Source organism: Enhydra lutris, unplaced genomic scaffold (assembly GCF_002288905.1).
Source record: "Enhydra lutris kenyoni isolate GAN:26980312 unplaced genomic scaffold, ASM228890v2 scaffoldscaffold17, whole genome shotgun sequence".
Classification (NCBI taxonomy): domain Eukaryota; kingdom Metazoa; phylum Chordata; class Mammalia; order Carnivora; family Mustelidae; genus Enhydra; species Enhydra lutris.
The window spans coordinates 31,943,122-31,966,010 of record NW_019154101.1 but is presented as its reverse complement, the minus strand read 5'-3'; the positions used below and the strand labels follow the sequence as shown (position 1 = coordinate 31,966,010).

The 22,889-nt window shown below is 40.6% G+C and overlaps 1 protein-coding gene across 1 annotated transcript in view; it reads right to left on the bottom strand.

Moving 5' to 3' along the window:
* LOC111147693 (ARFGEF family member 3) overlaps positions 1 to 22,889 on the bottom strand; it is a 169,302-nt gene that overhangs the window by 75,223 nt on the left and 71,190 nt on the right. Inside the window, exons 6-10 of the mRNA XM_022503919.1 lie at positions 16,976 to 17,098; positions 13,529 to 13,571; positions 11,192 to 11,270; positions 2,614 to 2,718; positions 1,409 to 1,742 (exon numbers count right to left, since the gene is read on the bottom strand). Coding sequence (XP_022359627.1) covers positions 1,409 to 1,742; positions 2,614 to 2,718; positions 11,192 to 11,270; positions 13,529 to 13,571; positions 16,976 to 17,098 — 684 coding nt within the window. The remainder of the gene's footprint in view (positions 1 to 1,408; positions 1,743 to 2,613; positions 2,719 to 11,191; positions 11,271 to 13,528; positions 13,572 to 16,975; positions 17,099 to 22,889) is intronic.

The window sequence follows — 22,889 nt, the reverse complement described above, 5'->3', positions numbered from 1 at the left end:
TTAGTTTCTTTGTGGGAGGGAAAATTCCTTTTCCCGGCATTATATCTCTACGAGAAGGAATATTCAGTGGAATAAAATTCTGGAGCTCTTTCCTTTCTCTCCCTTCCTTCTGAAGGAGGGGGAGTCTCATCTGACTGGTGGATTTAGAAGGAATTGAGCATGTGTAGCCAGTCCCTCCCTCTTTCTTCCCCTTGAAGATCTGCTTATTCAGACAAAGCCCATCTTGTGTCCCCAGTTACACACTCAACAAGGGTAGGGCCAGGTCCCCAAGGGAGGGCCACCGCTGTCTGGGTGGTAACAAACTAGTCTAGTCTCACTTGCCTCCAAAGCCGTATTGGGTTCACCAACCTAGGAGTAGCCAGGTATTAAAGCTGACCTCTTTTGTTCTCATTGCCTGAGGCTGTGATGGGGGAAAGAAATACCATTCTTTACAGGTAAAAGTTGATATATAACATCAAAGAGCTATTAAGAATACTAAAGATAATATATACGAAGTGCTGGGCATATAGAAGGTAAGAAAAAAAATATTATGGTGTGCTCATAGATTTCCTTAAAGAACAAAGGAATCTGGATCACTCCTTCTTTTCTAGAAATGTTGAGTTAGAACTTTCCATTGCTCATTACAGTTAAATCTTATTAAAACAACACCAAGAGGCATTTTAAATTAAGCTTTTGAGAAACCGATGAGTAGCAAATATTACTTAAAATAAATGAATCATCAACAAAGGAATTTTGTTACTCTGGGTTTGTTGTTGTTTGGGAATAGGTACGAAAAACAAAGCCAATAAACAAGTTTCCAAGTACAAAAATGCCGATCACTTTTCTTTCTGGTTATTTACAAGAAAGCAGAGAAATTCTTCTTTGAAGTACCTCCTCAAAATGGTGAAAGATGGGATTTCTATTACAAGCTGGACAAGTCTACCTTCTCACAGGGGTCATGATGTTTGGGATATGAACCCTAAGAAGGAATGCGGCAAAGGGATCCTTTTACCAGTCAGAGATTAGCGATTTTTTTTTTTTTTTTTTTTTTGGATAATGTACAACCTGAGCATAAAATCAGTTTGAAATCCAATGTTAGCCAAAGGGAATAAACACCGATATCTGCCCAAACAGTACCTAAGGAAGAGAATGCAATCAGCCTGTGGCCCAGTCAAATGCCTGCAGCTTTAATTATCAATGACTTTGCATCAATGAGCACTGATCAACCCCTCCTCACCCAGGCTCCCAACACATGCACCCACACCCCAGCCCTAAAGATACAGCCTAAAGATTACTGGATAGCACGAGGTAGCAAGTAAGTGTTAGCAGGTGATCGGCAAACATGTTCTGAGTGCTTCCTGTAGGAAAGCCACTGTGTTCAGATACTGCCCCCCTGGCAAGCATGGTGGCCTTCTTCATGCCTCCCTACCTCTTTCATTATTTTGATGGCTTCCACCCGGTGCTGGGGTGGGGGATAAAGCAGCACACGGTGATAGAGGGACTGGAGCACGGGCTTCATGGAGTCCACCGACCCCACCAGCCGGACCAGCTCGGCCGCAATGTAATAGATGGTCCGAGCCACGGGCCCACTCAGGGCTGGTGCGGTGGACGAGCAGCCCGACCCCCGGCCATGGTCAGAGACTCCCGGAGACGCAGAGTCTGACTCAATGCCCGGGCCAGTGCTGCTGCTGTGAGCGGAGGTGATGCTTTTATCATGGATCGGATTCCCCAGGATCACGACGAGAGCAGGGCAAAGGTTTTTCCTGGGAAGACACAGGAGGAAAAAAGGGCTTTGTTAACAAGGCAAAAGGATAAGATGTGAATACAGTCCTGAGGGTAAATACCAGATGCCACAAAAATGACTAGTAAGGGCGGGGTTCTTTGCTGCTCCTCTTTTGGGTGACATCTTGCCCCCATCTTCCATGTCTCTCATCACTTCTCGATATACGAACAGAATAGCTTTTTCATAACTCAAGGCAGAATGAACTAAATAAAAATACCAAGAGAAGTGTTAAGAAACCATCTTATATAAAGAAACTGACTCAAAATGCTAAATGGCTTAGTTAGAAAGTTTCATTTTACCATAAATAACAAAATTATTTCTACTTCTAATGTGAGAAGTTAATTTAAATTTCTGACACATACACTGTCACATATCCTTCGACTTCCTCCCCGTGGAAAAGCCCAGGAACCCTGAGCAACTAGCTGGCTGCTTGGGACCCTGTCACCTGTGGGCCCTCTGGCTGTAATAGAGTGACTAGTCTTCAGGCTGAGACGGAGAATGTACCAGGCAAGGGCTAAGAATAACATTCAATAGCTCTTGCCCCCCCCCCTCCCGAGCAACTTTCTGGTGCCTTTGTATACTTTTAGGATGATCTAATAACCTAGAAAATACTCTCCTCATTTTTGAGTCACATGAGCCCGTGGCGTCAACAAAACACAAGAGGCCCTCGGATCTAGCTTCTGTATTTTGATCCAGTGCATGTAAGCAAAGCAATTTCCCTACTTTTCCTCTAAATACTATTCACACACAGATGAGGTGACCAGTTGGGCATGGATGCCATGGGCAGGGACCCGGGTGCAGAGCTGGAAGGGGGACGAGTCTGGTCGGTGTGGGGGGCGTAGGGGGCTCACCAGATCAGGTCGGTGAAGGCTCTGTGCAGGTGCATGGAGGACGAGGAGCTGCTGAGCACGGACAGGACGCACTCCAAGTACAGGAGCTGCAGCTGCTGCTGGTCACTGCGGAACAAAACCAACACACAGACACATGCACAGGAAGGCAGAATTAAAGAGGGGGTGTGTGGGGAGCACTTGGAAGAATGCCAGGCATGAGAGAAGTGCTCATTTTGGTGGGGGGCAGTTAGCATGAGGGGTTGAATTGCATCCCTGCGTGTTTCTATGTTGAGGACTGAACACCTGGTACCTCAGAATATGCCCTGATAGGAGACAGGGTCTCTGACACAGGCCATCAAGTTCAAGGGAGGTCCTTTGGGTGGGTCCTAACCCAATATGACTGAGGTCCATATAAAATGGATAACACTGGGCATAGAGACACACACAGATGGAGGACAATGGAAAAGACATAAGGAGAAGATGGCCGTCTGCAAACCAAGGAGAGTGGTGTGGGACAGATCCTTCCCTGAAGCCCTGAGAAGGAGCCAGCTCTGCTCATATCCTGATCTTGGACATCCCACCTCCAAAACTGGGAGACAGTAGATGTCTGTTCTGTAAGCCACCCAGTCTAAGGAACTTTGTTACAGCAGCCCAAGCAAACTAATACAGTTCGGGGGAGTTTTTTTTTTTAATTAACAGACTTCGTTTTTCAGAGGAATTTTAGATATATAGAAAAATTGAGCATGGAATAGTTACCGTGTTCTACCTCGCCGGCATTTGCTACCATTAAAGAACGAATATGGATATATCATTATCAATTAAATTCCACAGTTTATTCCAGAAACATTCAAACTCTTAATGTGTTCAATTTAATGTGTGTCTAAACTTTTCAAAGACCACTAATCACATTATCTTTTAAATGGTGAACATTTTGGGGCACCTGGGTGGCTAAGTGGGTTAAGCCTCTGCCTTCGGCTCAGGTCATGATCTCAGGGTCCTGGGATCGAGCCCTGTATGGGGCTCTCTGCTCAGCGGGGAGCCTGTTTCCCCCTCCCTCTGCCTACCTCTCTGCCTATTTGTGATCTCTGTCAAGTAAATAATAAAATCTTTTTAAAAAAATGGTCAACACTTTACTAATTTGAATTTGAATTTGTTTTGAAGGTAACATGGTTTTTCAATGGACAAATTATTTTTCTCAGAGTTATTATCATGAGATTAATCCATACAGCCAGATTAAAAAAAAAAAAAAGACAACTTCAGGGGATGCATGTTCTTTTTTTTTTTTTAATTTTATTTTTTATAAACATATAATATATTTTTATCCCCAGGGGTACAGGTCTGTGAATCGCCAGGTTTACACACTTCACAGCACTCACCATAGCACACACCCTCCCTAATGTCCATAATCCCACCCCCCCAACTCCCCTCCCCCCATTAACCCTCAGTTTGTTTTGTGAGATTAAGAGTCACTTATGGTTTGTCTCCCTCCCAATCCCATCTTGTTTCATTTACTCTTCTCCTACACCCTTAACCCCCCCAGGGGATGCATGTTCTTATACCCAGGCTAAGTTTTCTGTCTAATCCACCAGCAAGTATTAAACTCCAGGTGGGTGGTAAGTGACCGACAGGAATAAGGAAGAATTTGCTGTTTGAGTGCACATTTATGATATATAATAAATACTTCTAAGAGAATTCATTCAGGAGTCCTGTATGTTCTGAAAAAGGAGGAACTTGCTTTGAAAATCATTTTTGGTTGTATATCTTTTCTCCTAACTTAAATAAATGCCAAAAGGAAGTTTAATACCCATAACAGTTCAAATACCTCCCAGGAGAAGGGGGTGGACATGAGAGGCAAGACCAGTGACAGGCAGACTAGAAATTTGAGACAGAAAGGAAGAAAAGTTTACATCAGCCCATCCCAAAGACCCAGAGATTACACACATACCATTGCCAAACTGAAAGTTTGTACAGATGCAAGACGAAGGATCTCAAGACGGGGGTTGCTGCGGGCCCCTCGCTTAATGGCTATGTTAGATTTTTGGCAATAGGTCTCTGTAAAATCGACATCAAATTCTAAAACTGGTTGGCAAGCTATATCCAAGAGCAAAATCCTGCCTATGGCCTCATGATCTAAAAATAATTTTTACGTTTTTAAGGGGTTGTAGAAAAACAAGAGAAATGAATAGGAACAGAGGTAGTACGAGACCCTCCACAGAAAAAGCTTGCTGACTCATACTCTATGATGATCTCCCTTGTCCAAAGAGAATTGCACAATGATCCAAATAATGCCATTTTTCTGAAGAAGGGAATTCCATGGAGCTCTTGGGTGGCTCAGTTGGTTAAACATCTGCCTTCAGCTCAGGTCATGATCCCAGGGTCCTGGGATTGAGTCCTACGTTGGGCTCTCTGCTCAGTGGGGAGCCTGCTTCTCCCTCTCCCTTGCCTGCTGCTCCCCTACTTGTGCTCTCTTTCTCTGTCAAATACACACACACACATATATATTTTTTAAAGGGAATTCTGCTTATATTTGGATATACTCTTCCACACCTGCTGACGGAGGAAGAAGAGGTGGGTAAAGGCTGAGTTTCCACAAAAATTATTACCATTTACCAAGAGGAAGGTGGTGGTTGGAGGAAGAATACAAAAGGTAATACCTACTTAGCCCTTCTGGGGTCAGGGAAGGACTTCATATTTCTATACTCCTACACCCACAAGCTTCCCTGTGCTTTTGTGCAAGACATCATTCCTGACCAGAAAGAGCACATTCTTCATTCTCAAGGGACTAGAGAAACAAGGAAGCAAGTAGGTAAAGCATTGTGTAAGAACAGCTGCACATGAATAATTTAACACAAGGTTCTATGAGAGTATATGGGAGTGGCATCTAATCCTTAGAAAGATCCAGAAAGAATGTCTAAAAGAAAAGCCATCTTCATAGAAACCTAAAGTTCAAGTAGGAGTCTTCCATGTCAGTGCTGGGGAGAGGGTGGTGGTCTGTGGTTGGAGCGGACTGTGAGGATACTATCAGGGAGAGGTGGGCCTGGGGAGGTGGCAGGGGCCAGATCAGGAAGGGATTGGGAGGACTTGTTCTGGACTTTATTCTGCAGGTAGGAAAGGGACAGGACCAAATGTACATTTTAGAACAATCATTCTGGAAGCTGTAGAAATGAACAGATTGGAGAAGGTAAAACAGAAGTGTCATAAACCAATAAGCCACATTTTGAAAAAGTTCTAAAAGGACCATCTCTGCTATAGTCTCAGGTTCGTCTTTCTGACCAATCACCAGACTTATTACTCAGCCATCAAAAAAAGAAATCTTACCATTTGCAATGATATGGATGGAACTGGAGGGTATTATGCTAAGTGAAATAGGTCAATCAGAGAAAGATGATTATCCTATGACTTCAGCACATGTGGATTTTAAGAAACAAAACAGAGGCTCATAGGAGAAAGGAGGGAAAAATAAAATAAGACAAAAGCAGAGAGGGAGACAAACTATAAGAGACTCTTAACTACAGGAAACAAACTGAGGGTTATAGGAGGGGAGGTGGCGTGGGGGGATGAGGTAACTGGGTGATGGGCATTAAGGAGGGCACCTGATGTAATGAGCACTGGGTGTTATATGCAACTGATGAATCCCTGAACTCTACCTCTGAAACTAATACACTCCATGTTACTAATTGAATTTAAATAAGATATAATAAAAAAATTACTAAGTGTCCCTATTCAAAAACATCTATTTTTCAAACTGGCAGTCTCACATCGCAGAACTCAAAGAATTATAGACGATAAAGATTCCCAGTTTCTGAAACTGGAAATTGACCCGTAGAAAAGCCACGAGCAGTCAAGGGTCCTCTGAGTATCTGCAGAGAACACACACGGCAGCAATACTGCAAGCCTGAGTCATCACACCCGATGACAGAGAGGAGGCATCGCCAAGGTAACTGGCCTGGGAGTCTCCTTGGAGACCAAACACAGCAGCTTTTCTGTGGGCTGCTGCAGTCTGGAAAAATGGGTGCTCATGGCCTTGCATGAGTCACGTCACTAAAAGAGCTGTCTGAAATGTAAGCGACCTCCACACGTGTGCCTTGCGAGATACACACGGGCATGTGCCATGTGTGTGTGCAGTTCTTATTTGTCTGACTGTAGACAGACAAATATGTGGAAGGCACAGCATGGCGAGAAGCCAAGAAGCCAGCCAACCCTTTCAAAACACATGAGGAAAAATCTGCCAACATGGAGTGTTGCGAGTCCCTCGGCCGTGTCTTCCGTTGGAGCATTTCATGGATGGCAGGTTGAGGAGCTGCTGGTCTCATTCTCTGCCCATCTCTGAACTTCTTCCCAGGTTCAAGAGCCATGGAGAACGACTCTCGTGAGTGGACCAGTGGGCCCTGAAAGCTAAGGAGGCCCCATCCCGGCAAGGTCCCTGCGAAGGTAATCTGGTAGCACATCCTGGATCTCTGGAGTTCTTAGAATTTTGTTTGATGATCAATCATTTGGATCTTACCCCTTCCCCCTTGAGACAATTCAAATTTAGGTAGCAGAAGGAGAGAGGGACTTATGTAATTGTGTAAGAAGTGGAATGAAATTAAACACATGATAGGAACACCTGGCCTTGCTTCATTGGTCCCAAGACTGCTTTGGTGTACACTAGTCTCTGACATTCTGCACTGGGAGGAGAGGGAAGTGGGGAGAGGCTGATAGGAGACCAATGGGCAGAGGATGAATAAATATCTTTCTAAGCCCAATTATCCTTCCCAAAACCCTTGGATTTAAAAAGCATCGTGTAACTCAACATGCCTAATATAGAGGTCTATTAATAACACATCTCCAAGGCATGTGAGTTATTCTGCGTACCTGGATGAATTTTGTGAATCCTCCCGGGAGACTGAGCATATCATGAATACATACCCATACAGAGTGAAATGAGGTATGTGGGCACTAATTTTTGGAAATGGTTGTTGAGGGAAGGTACTGACCATAGTGTGATTTCAGAGGAAGAAGATATTTAGAAGGTAGGAGAAATATCAAGTTTAGCTAGTAGAAATAAAGGGAGTTTGGGTAGCAAATTCAGAAGAAATTGTAAAAGATGTGGAAACTTAACAAGAAGAATAAAGAGAACCACCAGATTGAAAGTAGCCAAGAGTATGGTACCATCTGACCAGGTGGCCTTACAGGTCTCCTGTTGAAGCTAATGCTTAAGCAGGCTGTACTCCAGTGTCCTTAGCAACAGAACCCTCATCTTAGGGAAATGGAATCATGATGAGAAAGGCCATACTCAAACACAGTGAACAGTCTCCAGAGGCAAAATGATGGCTGGGGCATTGCATTAAAAAACCAAGCAAGACCATGGGAATTCTATAAAAACCATTAATCTCTATAACAACATGCCTAAAGCCATCTTTGAGTTAACGTCCAATGAGAAATCCTAGAAAACCATGTATGTGCTGCATGAATTACTTTTCCTGTTTAAAATCAATTCCCAAGTCATATGGTTCAGAAAATGTTTTCATCCTTTTTTTAGTGACTGATAGAAATCTATGCCCTTTAGTTGGTAATATGTGTATACGTGCATTTGCAGTTTGTGTTTGTGCAATGTATTTTCCTAATAATCTACAAATGTCTGATGTAAGAAGTTCAATGTCCCAAACTGCATCATAAACCAGAAATAGCACTGACAATTCTAAAAGTAAACAAATAATTTTAGAATATCAAATATTTATCACATGTTAGGCACTATGCAGTTAAAAAAACTCCATTTATCCCAAACTTCCTAGAAGATACCAATACTGACAATCTATAATAAGTACAACAGGTGTAACCTCAGACTGTCCCAGGTATACTAGATCATGTGGTCACTCTACAGATGGCAGTCCCTTCAGCTGATGTTAGAGACATCTAGGTTTTAAAGATCCATGAACTTGAAGCACTTATTGGACCCAGCTGAAGACAGTCTTGACCAGTGAACAATAGTATGTTTTAAATCTATCATTCATAGACCTATAGATTTGTTCAGACTTACCTTGGTGGCTGATTTTCAATTATTAATAGCATAACTACCTCGAGGTTTTTTAGTACTTAAAATCTTAGTTTTCTCTTAGTACACTGTTCAGGAAAAAAGTGTGCAATTTTTTTCCCCCTTGATTGCAAGGTGATGAACATAGCCTTTATATTTTTCAAAGTTTTGATGGTCTTTGTTTTTTTCCCTCATAATGCTGAGACCTGAGGGGGTGGAGGATGGAGAAGAGGCATCTTTGACAGCTGGCGACTGCCTAGTTACTACCAGCCAGCTGGGATGTCTCCCTGGGGAACACAAACAATTTCACAGAATGTTAATATTGGATGAGGACTCTTCACAATGGCAACAGAACAAAATGAAAGCCAATCTATGAATTGGCCTGATCAGAGATTTAAAAAAAGGAATCCTGTATGACTACAAAAATGACCAAATATCACCTTCCCCTGTAAATGACTCCTGTTTCTTCTACAATGATAGCTCCTTAACTGTTCCTCCCATCAGCTAAATAAAAATGAAGATGTCCCATCCTGGGAATGCCCCTACTTTCTGACAGCACCCAATCCTTGAACAGAGCCTCGGTTCCTTTCACCCACTCCAGATCGCCTAACTCTGGTTTGAATCCATAACAATCCCTCCTAACATCCTTTGCCTGATTACCCTTGGCTCCCCAGAGTGTACAGCCTTCTTCATTAATACAAGTTGATAAACCAAATTCTCTTAGCCTCAGGTAATCTTTGGTTATTGGGACTCAACTATCTTTTAAGTAAATTTTCTCATTTCATTCTTACAAAAACCTTAATATATTTTATATCACTAATACTATATCACATACAAATAATAATAAATAATATATTAATTATTTTACAGGATATATAAGCTTTCAGTGGTTGAGAGCTCTGCACAAAGACAAGAGGTAGTAAGGGGCCAAACAGGTTTTACCCATCTAATGCAACAAAGATAATGTAGTTGAGCCAATAGTGATTAAACACCAGATATGTTTATATCTCAGGAGAAAACAAGCCAATGAGAAGCATCCCCCACCTCTGACATAACCACTGGCTTTGCCATGAGGTAGTAGAACTAGGCAGGGGTGGAAAGGAGTGAGCACTAGAAGAATCGAAACCTGGGTCATGGATACGTACAGTGAATATATAACCTTTCCCAGCCAGGACACTGTCAAGAGTGAAGGAGGGTGATTACAATCATACAGAATAGGTACAACCTGGAACTGTCCCAAGGTAATCAGGTCACATGAAGACTCTACAGATGAGGTCATTGTAGTTGGTGTTAGAATCTTGAGGTTAGGATCAGAGTCTGGGTCCCAGGCCTACTGCCCTAACTCTCCATGGTCAGGGGAGATGGAGACTTGAGCAGAGTAAGGAGAAGCCAACTACACATGGCATCTGCTTTTAGACATATCCCCTCTGAGGAAAAATAATGTTCTGCCCAGGGTCCAGGGGTGAGAGAAACTTGCAGGTGGGGCTTGTGGAAGAAGTGCTTTTCTTTTTCGCTTGTAGTACCTATGGATTCACTAGATCTCTTCATTGTTTAAGTGCCTAATATGAAGGGAACTTCATTTGGTCAAAATGTACAAGTGACCTAAAGGAATGATGGATACACCATAAAGAAACCATTGGACAAAAAACTCGAAAGAGTCATTCTAAGCTTAGCTTTCAAAAATCCCAAGTTTATTTAAAAAAGAAACAAGAACAAAAACAAAAACCCAACAAGTTTCTGCAACTCTTCCCGCAAAGTGAGAAGCCTCACTAATGTCTCAACTAGACTATGTCTCCCAACTTATTAGTATATAGGAAATTCTATGAGTAAAAGTTTTCTGAATTACCAAATATTCTAGTTACTAGCAAATTACAGTGTCTTTCACAACTCAAAAGGCATTTCAGAATTGTATTGTGTTGTAGATTTTGTAATTAATTATATATGTAGCTGGTAGAGGCTTTTCATCTCATCTTGGAAAGTCTAGTCCTTTTATGATTTGGCTTGACTAAAGATGCATGAATTAATAAGTTAACTTACTACATGGAGAGTTGGAACAGTGGATATCATCTATATGATCTAATATTGAGGATTAAACTGGCATACAAAAAATGAGTATATAAAAGAACAATGTGTTCTTTTCAAAAATATGCATATGAACTCACAGGCTCAGGAAATGTTAGAAGAAATATGGAAAGACCACAGAGTCTGTCCTTGCCATTAGCAGAGGTCAGTGAGAAGACTCATTTAGAGTCACACAGCTGGGATGTGCCTGGGTTACATCAACTAACTTTGTTAACTACCTCTTAGCCAACATTCTTCTCACTCAGATCCATGCTTGAGGGATTAAGTCTTCTTTGAAAGCTATTGTTTTCCCATTTCTCATGAGAAAGTTATATCCTTCAGTCATGGTATTGGTAGTGTGGGCTTGCCCAAAGTCACTGAGTAGATTTCTCAGGATTGGCAGGTGAATACCAATGGGGGTAACCATTGCCCCTATAATCTGTAATTGTAAGTGATGCTGTAGACAAAAGTTATCTCAGAAATAGACTAGTGGTGAATAAGAACACCAATGTTGAAGGCACTTACTTAATGGCGGCTTGCAGCTTCTCACACAGAACAGTGAGCACAGAGACAAGGTCATCACAGAGGGACTCAACTGTCGACCCTTCAAACAGAAGAGATTATAAGCATTAGACATTGGCAGAGGGCACTAGAAGCTTCCTCAACAGTCCTTCTCATCCTCTGCTTTTAATGTTTTCAGGACTGAAAAGAAGGTCTTCAGATGCTGAGCCTTCCTCAGGCCACTAAAATGATCATAGAAAATATAATTATTCATTTCTGAAGTAAAACACTTCAAAAATTAGGTTCAAAAAGAAAATGATACATTGTTTACTATTATAAATTAAACTAATTCACACGTAACAAAAGGAGAGTTCATTAATTTAAGAAACAATACAACTGACAACAATTTCCACAATATTTAGGTCGGTAGACTACAAATGTATCCCTTATTCTGACCTTTGAAATTTCTGGATCTCTTGAGCAGATTTGAGTTGTATCAAAGAGATAAAATGTGGCAGCATGGAAGAAAGATGGGCTTCTCAAACTAAGGAACCAGGGAAAGATGGCAAAATAACTTACTCCCCATTTGCACTACTTTACCTATTTTCCCAGCATCCTCTGGGCACACAGTTGCTAACAGAGCAATGACAAAGGCCAGAAGAAATAATTTTTCCTCCAGACATGTTCATGTTCAGAAGCTAGCAACAAAACACCCACAGAAGCACTGAATGTATTGGAGAGAGGGTGAAATTTAGAATCTGGTCAGGTACTGGTCCACAACTTGCTGACCATGAGAGTTTGGGTAAGCTTCAGTTCTCCCTTTGGGGGAATGGATACAAATAATCCCAGTCTCACAGAATTGTTGGGCCCAGTGAAATAACAGGTGAAAGCGTTTGTTTTTCTAATAACAAACACCTTTAAAGATCTATACAATTGGGGCTGAGTATTTGATGAATGCAGAGATAAAAAAAAATGAACATGAGGTCAAGAATGATGGAGAAAAAAATGGCAAGAGTGTAAGACAGAAAACGACAGTGAAGTCAGAGGAGGATGGGAAAGAGAAATAGCTAATCCTGAGAATTTATGCTCTTCCACAAAGAAACAAACCTGAGAAATGATAAGACAACAATAAGACACCACTAAAAATAAATAAAACCCATAAGTAGTCCTTAAACAAAGTTTTAGATAAAAGTCAGTGGGTCCATCCACTTTTTACTAATATATATATTTTTAAAGATAAACCTGTGGCCAAGAGGACTTGGACCTCCTCTTTGGTTTATAAAACCAAAGTGAAGGTTTTATAGAACCGCAATGACCCAAGAGAGGGAAAGACAGGTGGAGCGCGTCACTGGGAGCTTCCACAGGTGGCGAGATGCTGAAGCATGTTCTGGTCGGCAGCCCAAGAAGGGAGTGAGGGGGAATGAAAAACACAAGCTCCAGCAATCTTTCAGAGATGACTTAATGCCTTTCTCATTTCTTTCCTTCATTCTGCGTCTCCTAATTGTGGCTGCTTGGCTGCATTTCTTTCTGCCTTTTATTCCCCTTTTCATCCTCTCTGTAACCAACTTTCCTCTCGCCTCCATCTTTTCTTATTATTAACATGCAACGATATCAAAGAAAAGCAGATTTTCTCATATTTTTTAAATTACTGAATAAAATATGAGATAAAACATGTTTCCATTTTCTAAATTCAATGGTTTGAATTTTTCATATCTTTTCAGAAAATACTACCAAACTAAGAAACAAAACAAAAGACCCCAAAAAACAAAAGACAAACTGCTTGTCAGTTATAGGTAGACCTCTGTTTTTCCTTTTCCTCTGGGTCAGAATGAAATTCCTTACCTGGATTTCATCTGCCACCTATATTGAGCTGTTTGTCCTACTGTCAGATTCCCTGTGAGATTCATTTTTTTTCATATTAAAAAAATGGCATTTCACCAACTTATTGTGGGTACAGTAGCTCTACGCCAATCAGGTTTCCACAACCCTCTATCCAATTCTCATTTTAACAATTAATAAACCTTACTTCATGGAAAACAAAACAAAGCAAAAACAAAACAATGACAACAACAACAACAAAAACAAAGCCACAAAAAAACCCTAGCCTCCAACAGGGAGGTATATGAAAAGTTACTCTCCTTCACAGAGTTGGAACAGAAATAGGTGTAGGGGCAGAGTACAGGGCCAGAAGGAAGGTTAGGGAACAGCTGATGAAGTACTAGCTGGTAAAGCAAAGCTAAGCAGAACCTCCAGGGAGCTCCCTGAGAGCCCCACTCACCTCTATATCCCCAGTGCCAAGCACGTAGTAGGCATTCTTAGACTTGCTTTTTAAACTGAACTAGCAAAAATCAAATGCAATACCTTGATTCCTGAATTCCTGTGGGACATCCGGGTTTTCAATTATCTAGCAAGGGAAACACACACAAGACAATTAGGAGATTCAGGCACAAAAATTCCTGACTCCTACACCATGGAAAATCCTAGGAAACAAATGTCATTCTGAGTGCTCTGGGCTCAACGAACTATCCTAAGTGGCCCTTCCAGGTCTTGATAGCATTTCATTACTCATGGTATTTGGGAGAAGCCTCTGATGTCTGGAACTGAGTTCATCAGTTCCTAAAATAATTCATTCCAGACTCCACAATCTTAATAAGGCTTAAGCCCTTTGCTCACTGTATGTATGATTCCAGGGCACTGAGCTAGGGCCTGGAGCTGTCCCTATGGAAACAGGTGAGTTACCTTTGCACAGACGGCTTGTTCCAAGGTCACAGCCTATACTTGAGTTGGCACCTACTGAATACAGACTCTTAGTAATGAGAAGGATTAAAATAGAGGTCTGTAGAAAGGTTCTTCAGTCTTCCTACCTCTGAGCACTGGGAGAGAAAAGGGTATTTTCCAGCTGATCAACTGCCAGATGTAGAAATTCTCCCAGGGCACTGTTTTGTCTTTTAAACTTGTTACAAGCACATATTTTTACTTTTCTTTGTTCATCAATTTGCAAGCTCAGCGGCTTTCATAGCATTCATGGTGAAAGGCTATGTCAATATCAACAGCTCAGCAGTGGCTAAATAGAGAGTGTAGAATAACATTTTCTGGAGAAAATACATCTGAATCATCTTTAAAGGACAGGAGAAGCACTACCACCTACATCCTAGTATTTACATGTGGCATTTTTGCTTTTTGAAATTAGTAACTTATAATTTAACAATGGTTTTCATCACCTAAATAATTTGACAATAAAGCTTGATAGTAACTCCAAGATCCTGATGGCACAAAATCAAATTGTGTGATCTGTTCTGGGAGTAGGGATAGCTATTAAATTGAAATTACAGGTGACCCATGAACAATGTGGGGGCTGGGGGTACCAATTACCTCTAAAAAAATCTGTATGTCCCTTCTGACTCCCCTAAAACATGACTACTAAGAGCATAGTGTTCACTAGAAACCTTACCAATAACATAAACAAGCCAAGAAACACATATTTTGTATGCCGTATGTAAAATATTCTGTTTTTTTAATAAAGCAAGATAGAAAAAAGAAGGTATTAAGAAACTCATAAGAAAAAATACAGTACTATATTTATGAAGAAAATCTATTAGTGGACTCGTGTGGTCCAAACCCGTGTTGTTCAAGGATCAACTGTACATTTCCTGCTAAGGGTTTTGGCATTCTAGATTCATTTTCTTTCTGTTGTATTTAAGCCTTCCTAATTCTGAGGTGGCCCATGAAGCGATCCTGTGAGGGGTCATGGTACACACTACATATCTTCCCCAGGTAAGGCTAGGTGGGCTGTGGGCGAACACACAGTCTCTTTTGAATGAACCTCTCCACTCCTGTAGACCACTTCCCTTTACTAGCTTTTTAAAAAAATCACTGTTCTTAGCTGACAAAACTTAGGTCTCCCACTAGTAGACATCGCATATGCTTCAAATATTAGCATCCTGAGAATTATTTTTCTGGGACATGGAAACATCTCCGGGGACTGCATGAGTAATGGAAAGGAAATGACAGGAAACACTAATTTTCCACCTAATTTGGGATCTTGCCTCAGGTTGGGTAAGTCCAGATGGTCCGTGATGAGCAGGACCAGAGGGCTTGTTAGACACATAATACCACAAGCAAAGGAAGATAAACCTCTGAGTTTTTGAGTTTTTTTTTTTAAAGATTTTATTTTTAAGCAATCTCTACACCCAATGTGGGGCTCAAACTCATAACCCCATGATCAAGAGTCGCACACTCTGGGTTTTACCCTGACCTCTATAATGTGCCTGTTATCCTTCCTACAGAAGAGCAAGGTGAGCTAAAAGGCTGAGTCATTTCACTTAAAGCCTCATATTCTCCTCCTTAACATTTCAAAAATAAGATTAAGTTAAGGGGTACAATGGAAATCACTTTGAAACTACAAAGTTTCATTTAAATGTTTCATCTCAAAACATGGAGACACCATTAGTATTACATTATTTCATCACATTGCATTTAGCAAGGATGAACTATGAATGTATGATTAATATAAGATTTTCAATGTCTTAGGTTTACTTCTTTTAAAATGTGTTTTTAATGTTTTTTGGGTTTCTTTTCTTAGCTTGTTTGCTATTTATAATCTGAATTTCTTTTTAACTACTATTTCCACGCTATAATACTCAGAATCCTAATTTAAGTGAAGTAGTTTTTAACAAAGGGTAACCTAAGGTAATACTCTCAAGATAAAACAATTTTTTAATAGAAACTTGGGCTGTGGACATAGCAAACGTAAAAATGTAAAACAAACAAACAAACAAACAAAAACCAACAACCATTAAAAGAAAAAAGTGTTTGCATTTTCAGATTAGTGTTGCTTTTTCAAACCCTATCTGCTGCAGAGGCAGGAGCCCAGTGACTTAGTTCTGGCTCTTTTACTGATAAGCTCATTCATTTTAGATTTCAATTTCACCTTTCTGGGCTTCATCTTCCTCATTTGTAAAATGAGGGCTAAAAGAATTTGACTAGAAAAACCCTAAGGTTCCACTCAACTGTAAAAATTAGAAAATAATTGAGGTTAAAAATTGGAAATAATTTAAGTTAAACATGAGAACTTCACTTCTATAAAGTTAACTTCTGAGATATTTCAGACCACCCCTGAGATTTCCTATTCTAGAGAATAATAAAGTGTTCATTTCAGAATACTTCTTGTAGATTTTTAAAGAATTTTAATCTGAATTATTCAGAAGCAGATAAAAAAAAACACCACATACCTATTTTAAAGAATCATCATCTCCTTCATTAACATTCCCCAAAGATAAAATATACGAGAAGCCAACGACATTTACATTTTTCTTGGGAACACTCATTTTAGACAGTCTGTTCAAGTTTAGATCAATAAGTGCCAATGGACTTTGGTGACAGAGAGAAGGCAAATCAAGCTTTACCTTGATGGTCCCAGAAGGTGAAGAAAGATCTGGAACAATCTTTTAGTTAACAAAGAGCAACAGACACCAAGCCTCAAAGCAAGTAATTAATTGCTATTAATTTTGCCTAATTTTGAACTTACTTCTGGTATTTGTTAGGATATTAACATAGTATTTTTATATAAAATTTTCAATAATGACTAAAAAATGATAGGAACCATAAGGAAAAACGACTCTCAAAACTTTAAACAGGCAAAAATATAAAGAGCTGAATTTATAGAAATGAATGTTCTTCTAAACCAAGCAAGCCTCCCCCACTGCTTCAGGAGGAGGCCGCCCTAGCGGCAGGTGGGAGAGGAGGGAGCATCGAGGGTGTGGGACACGCAGCATGCAGTTACACAGAGACGCTGGCAAGCCTGCTCACCGTGTTCTCCTGCCTTTGTCGTAACTGTAAAGTCAAGTCACTCAGCATTTGACTGAGAGTTGCCCGCACAGCCGTGTTTATACTACGTTGGTGACAGCTACATATGTATGTCTCAATGCACACCTGGTAAAGAGATAAGATAGCAACATACACGCTCTGTAGATACCAGTTCATTACCAACATGCTTTGGAATTAACCAGAGAGGACAGTAAATCCCTCTTGAACAGAAAGTCAGCCTGATTTAGGACTAATTATCGATGAGTACTATAAATCTTTAAAATCCCTGAAAATTTGTTTTTAAGCCTATAGGCAAGTAACATTGTGATAAAGATTATCACTCTCAGAACTTACTGTTCTGAGCATCATAGGAGAATGCAAAGGAGTGATTTTTAGATATGCCAGATAATTCTATCGAGAGCAAACTCAGGTGTCTGGAAATTAATCCAGAAAAACTCCTCCCATGGTCAAACAGGAACAGAATCTACTCACTCCTATGTTATGAAGCATGGGGAAAGGGTTGTGAATCCCTTTCTCCTGCACTGTAAACAGTGATCTTGGATTTACGCTCTAGCTGTGTTCTGGAAACCTGATACAAATGGACAATCGGCTGGGTAACTGAGCAGCGTGGCTTAGGGTGAAAGTGTCTCTCGATGACTACGTTGCATCTGAATTGGAAAAACTATGGATGGACTTTAGAAACCTGGCAAGAAGTCACAGGTTTGGGTTTCCTGAGTGAATCTTGTCATTCTCATGTCCTCTTAGAGACTTCCACCAGCTCTGCTTATGGAGTTGTTATGGAAATTCTGGTTCCTCCATGGTAGAAACATGGGGCTCCTAAAACAAGGTGACTGCACCCACCGAGGGGGCTCTCATCTCTTGTTTCAAGGCTGACACTTGAGAGCTGCAGAGTAGCTGCTGGACGACTGCAAGGACTCCTTCCTGGGAGAGAGAAATGCCTGCCAGGGCCCTGTTTCTCTTCCCTATCTATTAAGCAGATGTCATGCCAATTGTGGCCTATGTGGGTCTTGTGAGTCTGAATGTCTACTGGGACCTGAGTAGACTCCCTGATGGCTGCAAGCATGGAGAAATCTCAATTTGGGGATTTGATGATGATGATGTTTAATGTCATGACTTTGCAGATTTTATTGCCTCTAATTCTTCTGGAAGCTATAGGGATGGTCATAACAACAAAAGCGTGCTTTAAATTTACCTGCTACTTTCTGTCTATCAGGTGGGTCATCCTTTCCTGTTTACTAAGTATATTTAGACCCACAAAAAGAAAGAGATTTAATGTACCTTAATTATTTTTTGAGGGATAACTCTGAGATTATCTATAATCAAAATAAAGTGTTCTCACCTCAGTGACAAACTTAATTTGATGGATAAGAAGAGAGATTGAAGAGATATTAAGTGTTAACCTTCATGGCCGCTATTGCTTACGCCGGAACATTCTTTCGGGCCTCACAGTTATAACTTTTCAGTAAAATTAATAATGTAAAAGTAAATATTCTCCAACAGTTAAATTTATCTATTGAATCCTCAGTAGTCCGATTGAGGATTTACAACTCATAAATTTAATTGGAAGTTGGCTTAGATTAATTTGTTTTTAGCTAAAAAAGAAAAGCAAATTCCAAAATAATTTATTTTTCAAATTGCCATCGAAGGGCACGTCAGTTTTTTTTTTTTCAGCATAACAGTATTCATTGTTTTTGTACCACACCCAGTGCTCCATGCAATCCGTGCCCTCTCTAATACCCACCACCTGGCACGTCAGTTTTAAATTCATTTTCTCAAATGATCATGGATTAGAATGTATGCAAAGGCACAAACTATACATAGGTAGAAAAAAGCTGTCTTCATCCTGGAATGCGTTTACTTGGCATGTCATGAAATGATGTGCAAATGCGGGAAATACATCTAAATGAGTTCGGGGCATCACTTTGAGGCAACAAATGCTCTGGAGTGTCCTTCAGCAGAGCAGGACTACTCGTGACTCAAAATTTAACAGTTTTCTTTAAATCCCATGTTCTCCCCAGAAATCTTCATAGCTATTGATCTTTAAGATTTCTGAGCTCTGACATTAATTGAAGGGGGATTTTGAAGCCGCAGAAGCATTAAAGATGAGAAAGTAGCTATTTTGAGAGCTAAACTCATACTCAGTCTAAGCATGCTTCTTTTAAATTCGGACAGCCATAGCGGCTCTACAACCGCCCTTCAAAAATTTTATTAGTTGCTTTAGAGCCATAAATGAAAGCACGGATGAGTAATCAGAGTTTATGTAACGCACATGGTACTGTATCCGGGCAAGAACTTCCTAAATGCCAAATGCATTTCTTTGAGTTTTAACATCACCACCACTTCTAGTTGCTAATCTCAGGGGTACAACACTGGGAAGGACTCCTTGCATGCTTACTCGGCTTAAAAAAAAAAAAAAGGTATTAATCTGGGGCACCTGGGTGGCTCAGTCTGTTAAGCATCTGGCTGTTGATCTCCGCTCAGGTCTTGATCTCAGGGTTGTGAGTTCAAACCCCACGTTGAGCTCTGTTCTGGGTGTGTAGCCTACTTAAATAAATTTTAAAAAGGGTTAATCTAAGAAGCTCACTCTGCATATGATGGATGTGTAAGTACTTACTGTGATAAAAGGGTATCCTTTTAAATATAAAAATGACCATGTACCTGATAATATTACTATCTTTAATTCCACACAAAGAAATGCTCTATCAACTATCTTGACATTTTCTAAAAAAAAAAAAAAAAAAAAAAGGTTCTCATACTTTTTACAATCATAATAAATGGGTAAACCAGGAAGAGTCCTAGAAGGAAGGTTTTCATGACAAACCTGACCACTATACTCCAAGCCAATGCTTTTTCCCTTTGTAAATGTTTTTCTGCCTCTTCCTTAGGGTAGCGCTAAAATGAGCGCACTGAATCGGAGAAGTCAAGAGAATAGCGAGTCCAAAGGCAGGCTGAGTTTCTGGGAAAAGGCTCATCAATTTCCTCTTATAGTATTTCCAGTGGCACTTCTACCTCCCCGTGCCCTTTGCTTTCGTAGTGCAGAGTTGACCCTTAAGGACCCTAATCCTGTATCTCTACCAGAGGCTTAAAGGGCCAAGTTAAATACCTTGTGAAAAGCCACAGGCCCCTGATGGCCAGGGAATGCACGAAGACACAGGGCAGTGAGGAGTTTCGTAACGGACTTTTTAGCCATTTCATGCATTTGCAGATGTCCAGCTTTATGGCATGCGAAACACAACTGAGGGCAAAACCACAGAGTTAATAAAGCAAAACAAATGCCGAAAGCAGAAGGAAAAAGAGCAAGAAAACACAAGTCTGCAAGCCATACATAAGCAACCAGAGTAAGCAGTATCCTCAAGTAAGAAGATGGATAAATAACAGTACGCGGTTAAACCCCGGGCAGAATCATTATCACTTAATTCAAAGCAGCATAATAGAATGTAATTGATACTCAGCGTTGGCCAAAGTGATGACAAATTTTAAAGTAGCCACCACAAGAGAAATCTGTTTAGCTTCGCAAAATACATATGACCTTCGCTTTGTTGAACTGTGCATTTGCCTTCTCTTTCCTATCTGAATGGGGTTCCTAGCACAGCTTTGTTAAATCTGTGTATGATACTGAGTAACAAGTTCCAAAGACAGTTGGGATAGTGTGTTTTCAATGGGAAAATTTTTATGGAGATAAAAAATAATGTATGGTGATAAAAAATAGAAAGATCAAAGGCTGAGCTACAAGAAAGCAGAAGAAATGTCTTTTTATATAGGGAAGTTACGAAAGCTTGTTGATCACATTGGAACCACGGACAATTTTGACCATTACTACAAGTCTCAACTCTACACTGAATCATGATGACAACCTGATGGCCAAGGTGCTTCCAGGTGAACAGCTGTAACAGGCAGGAATGTGACAAAAGGCACCTCAGGAAATGGTTCCTGCTGATACGCACACACACACATGCGTGCAGGCGTGCGCGCGCGCGCACACACACACACACACACACACACACACACACACACCCCAACACACACAATAACTGAAGTTATTATTCCTAAGGAATATGTGTATAAGTAAGCCAGACCCCCAAGCTGGGTCGGGAAATGTGTTCATTTTCCTTTTGGAAATTTTTCAAGCGCCCAAGCATACATGGACACCTCTGACTGTGACTTCCCTTTTCCTCCTCCATATTCCTCTTGGCTTAAGCTGGCATATTAAAATGGCTTAAGGCACCTCAACCCTTTAATTCCTGCACCGGGGTCCCCAGAAGGTCTACTGAACTCTAGCCTTGCCCTATGAACTAGCTCAAATGAAGTAGAGAGGATCTCTGAACCACTCTGTGTGTCTTCTAACTCCATGCAAGTTCTTCAAGAACTGTGTAAGTCAGACGTTACAGGGAAGTGGGGAAAATCTTTGCAAAAGGACTCGTTTGCTCAAAGCCCATCCAGCAGCAAATAAGCAGAGAACAGACACTTCCAAGGAGTCAAATCAGAGTCAGTAAAGACACAGGCCCGGAAGGAAGAAAAGAAAGGGTTTCCGGAAGGGAAAGTGGAGATGCTCCTCCTTAGAACAGGATTTCCTTACTTCAGTGGCCTCAGCCAATTTGATACAACAGTCTGGGCTCCCTTGACCAGTTTTCTTGAGAGGAGGTGGGGTTACTCCTCCCAGTTTTAGGTAGAACATAACAAACAAGATGCTTCCAAGAAAAACTGACCGGGTCTCCTGTGTACTTTTCCTCTGGATTTTATCTGTGGACTAATCTGCTCCTTAACTGTAGAATATTTAATTTGCTGTATGTCTCAGGAATAATGCTACTACATCAAACTAAAAGAACCAAAACGTATCACTGAACATTCAGGAGTTAGAAGTCAGCCCAATTAAAAAAAATACTTTAGTGACAACTAGAATCATTAAATCGGTATCTCTGGTAGCAGGTCTTCAGCCTTAATGGTTTTGAACTCCCGTGGGGGTAATAAGGGACACTAAACGAAACTATAAACATATAAACATCAGGTCATGTGATGCTAGCATAAAGCTCAGAGAAGATAAACTGAGTATCGATACATAAAGATACCCAAGAAGGTGGCACATGCCTGCCAGTCACTTGGATCTATGGTCACAAAAAAAGTAAAATTCTTCAGTACTATGGTTCCCATGTGAGAACACCACACAGCTGCTTTCTAACTAAGCACCGTGGTGAAGATCCAAGGTGGATGAGACGCCTACGAATGTCAGTTGGTTGCCAATATTATTACGGCAAGATTCTACCAACATTTTCTAAGACTAATAGTAGCGAGGAAGCAACATAATACAGTGGTTAACAGCCCATATTTGAAATATAAAAAGTCTGAATTTGAATGTCTAGCTGTAGAAACTTGGATAGCAAATTATTCTTACTTTTCGTGGGATTCTTTATCTGCCTTGTTTGGGGTAAAGATGAGAGGAGAATGTACAGAAAACACAACTTATTGACACACACTAGTGACTCAGTAGCTAGCAGCTACCATTATTAGCTGGTTATTGTTATTAACCAGTGTTTGGCAGTTGAGGGATGGATGGACAGATGGAGTGAAAGAGGGAGGACCCTGAAACTAAGAACCTTAAACAAAGAATGGTCCTTGAGACACTTTGCTTGGGCTTGATAGGATAAAATACTGGAAGTTTCCCACGAGTCAGTAAGATTGAACCAGCAAATACACATTTATAAACAAGGCTTTCTCACTTTGAAAAATCCCTCAGAGAAACCTTGAGCAGGCTTGAGAATACACCCTGAAACTTTCCAAAGGAACAACATTAACTATTTTCAAATTCATTCCACAGAGCTTCTGGCTATGGCTTCTCTTCTTCCTTTACCCAAAGACTTTGGCAATTTTTACTCCCACGGCTTCTTCCAATATTAAGTTA